Source organism: Mandrillus leucophaeus, unplaced genomic scaffold, assembly GCF_000951045.1.
Source record: "Mandrillus leucophaeus isolate KB7577 unplaced genomic scaffold, Mleu.le_1.0 Scaffold54, whole genome shotgun sequence".
NCBI lineage: Eukaryota > Metazoa > Chordata > Mammalia > Primates > Cercopithecidae > Mandrillus > Mandrillus leucophaeus.
Window position 1 is genome coordinate 616,203 of NW_012105808.1, and position 789 is coordinate 616,991.

General features: G+C 56.4%; 1 protein-coding gene across 1 annotated transcript in view; it reads left to right on the top strand.

Moving 5' to 3' along the window:
- The window catches only part of APC2 (adenomatosis polyposis coli 2), a 26,360-nt gene that overhangs the window by 16,293 nt on the left and 9,278 nt on the right, over positions 1-789 (top strand). The window contains exon 15 of the mRNA XM_011997467.1: positions 510-780. Coding sequence (XP_011852857.1) covers positions 510-780 — 271 coding nt within the window. The remainder of the gene's footprint in view (positions 1-509; positions 781-789) is intronic.

The window sequence follows — 789 nt, forward strand, 5'->3', positions numbered from 1 at the left end:
TTTTTTGGAGATTGAGTCTTGCTCTCTTGCCAGGCTGGAGTGCAGTGGCACGATCTTGGCTCACCACAACCTCCGCCTCGCGGGTTCAAGCAGTACTCGTGCCTCAGACTCCCGGATGGCTGGGATTACAGGTGCCTGCCAGCACACCCAGCTAATTTTTGTATTTTTAAAAGAGACAGGGTTTCACCATGTTGGCCAGAATGGTCTCCATCTCCTGACCTCAGGTGATCTGCCCCACAAGGCCTCCCAAAGTGCTGGGATTACAGGCGTGAGCCACTGCCCCCGGCCTACTTTTTTTTTTTTTTTTAACTCCATCTCAAAAAAATAAACATAAATTTACTTTTAGTCTGTCTCATGCAATCTTTGGGACATATACCAAAAATTACTCTTTCCGAGATCCAAACCTTACCAGGTGGGTTCGCTTTTACCTGCCACATCTGGCCTCCCCACCCTTGGGTGAGCAGGGGAGGGTGGGGGGTGGCCCAGGCTAACCCGCCGTGTGCCCACAGGCAGGTGCTCCGGGATCACAACTGCCTGCAGACGCTGTTGCAGCATCTGACCTCGCACAGCCTGACCATCGTGAGCAACGCATGCGGCACACTCTGGAACCTATCAGCCCGCAGCGCGCGAGACCAGGAGCTGCTGTGGGACCTGGGCGCCGTGGGCATGCTGCGCAATCTGGTGCACTCCAAACACAAGATGATCGCCATGGGCAGCGCCGCTGCCCTGCGCAACCTGCTGGCCCATCGACCTGCCAAGCACCAGGCGGCCGCTACCGCCGTGTCCCCA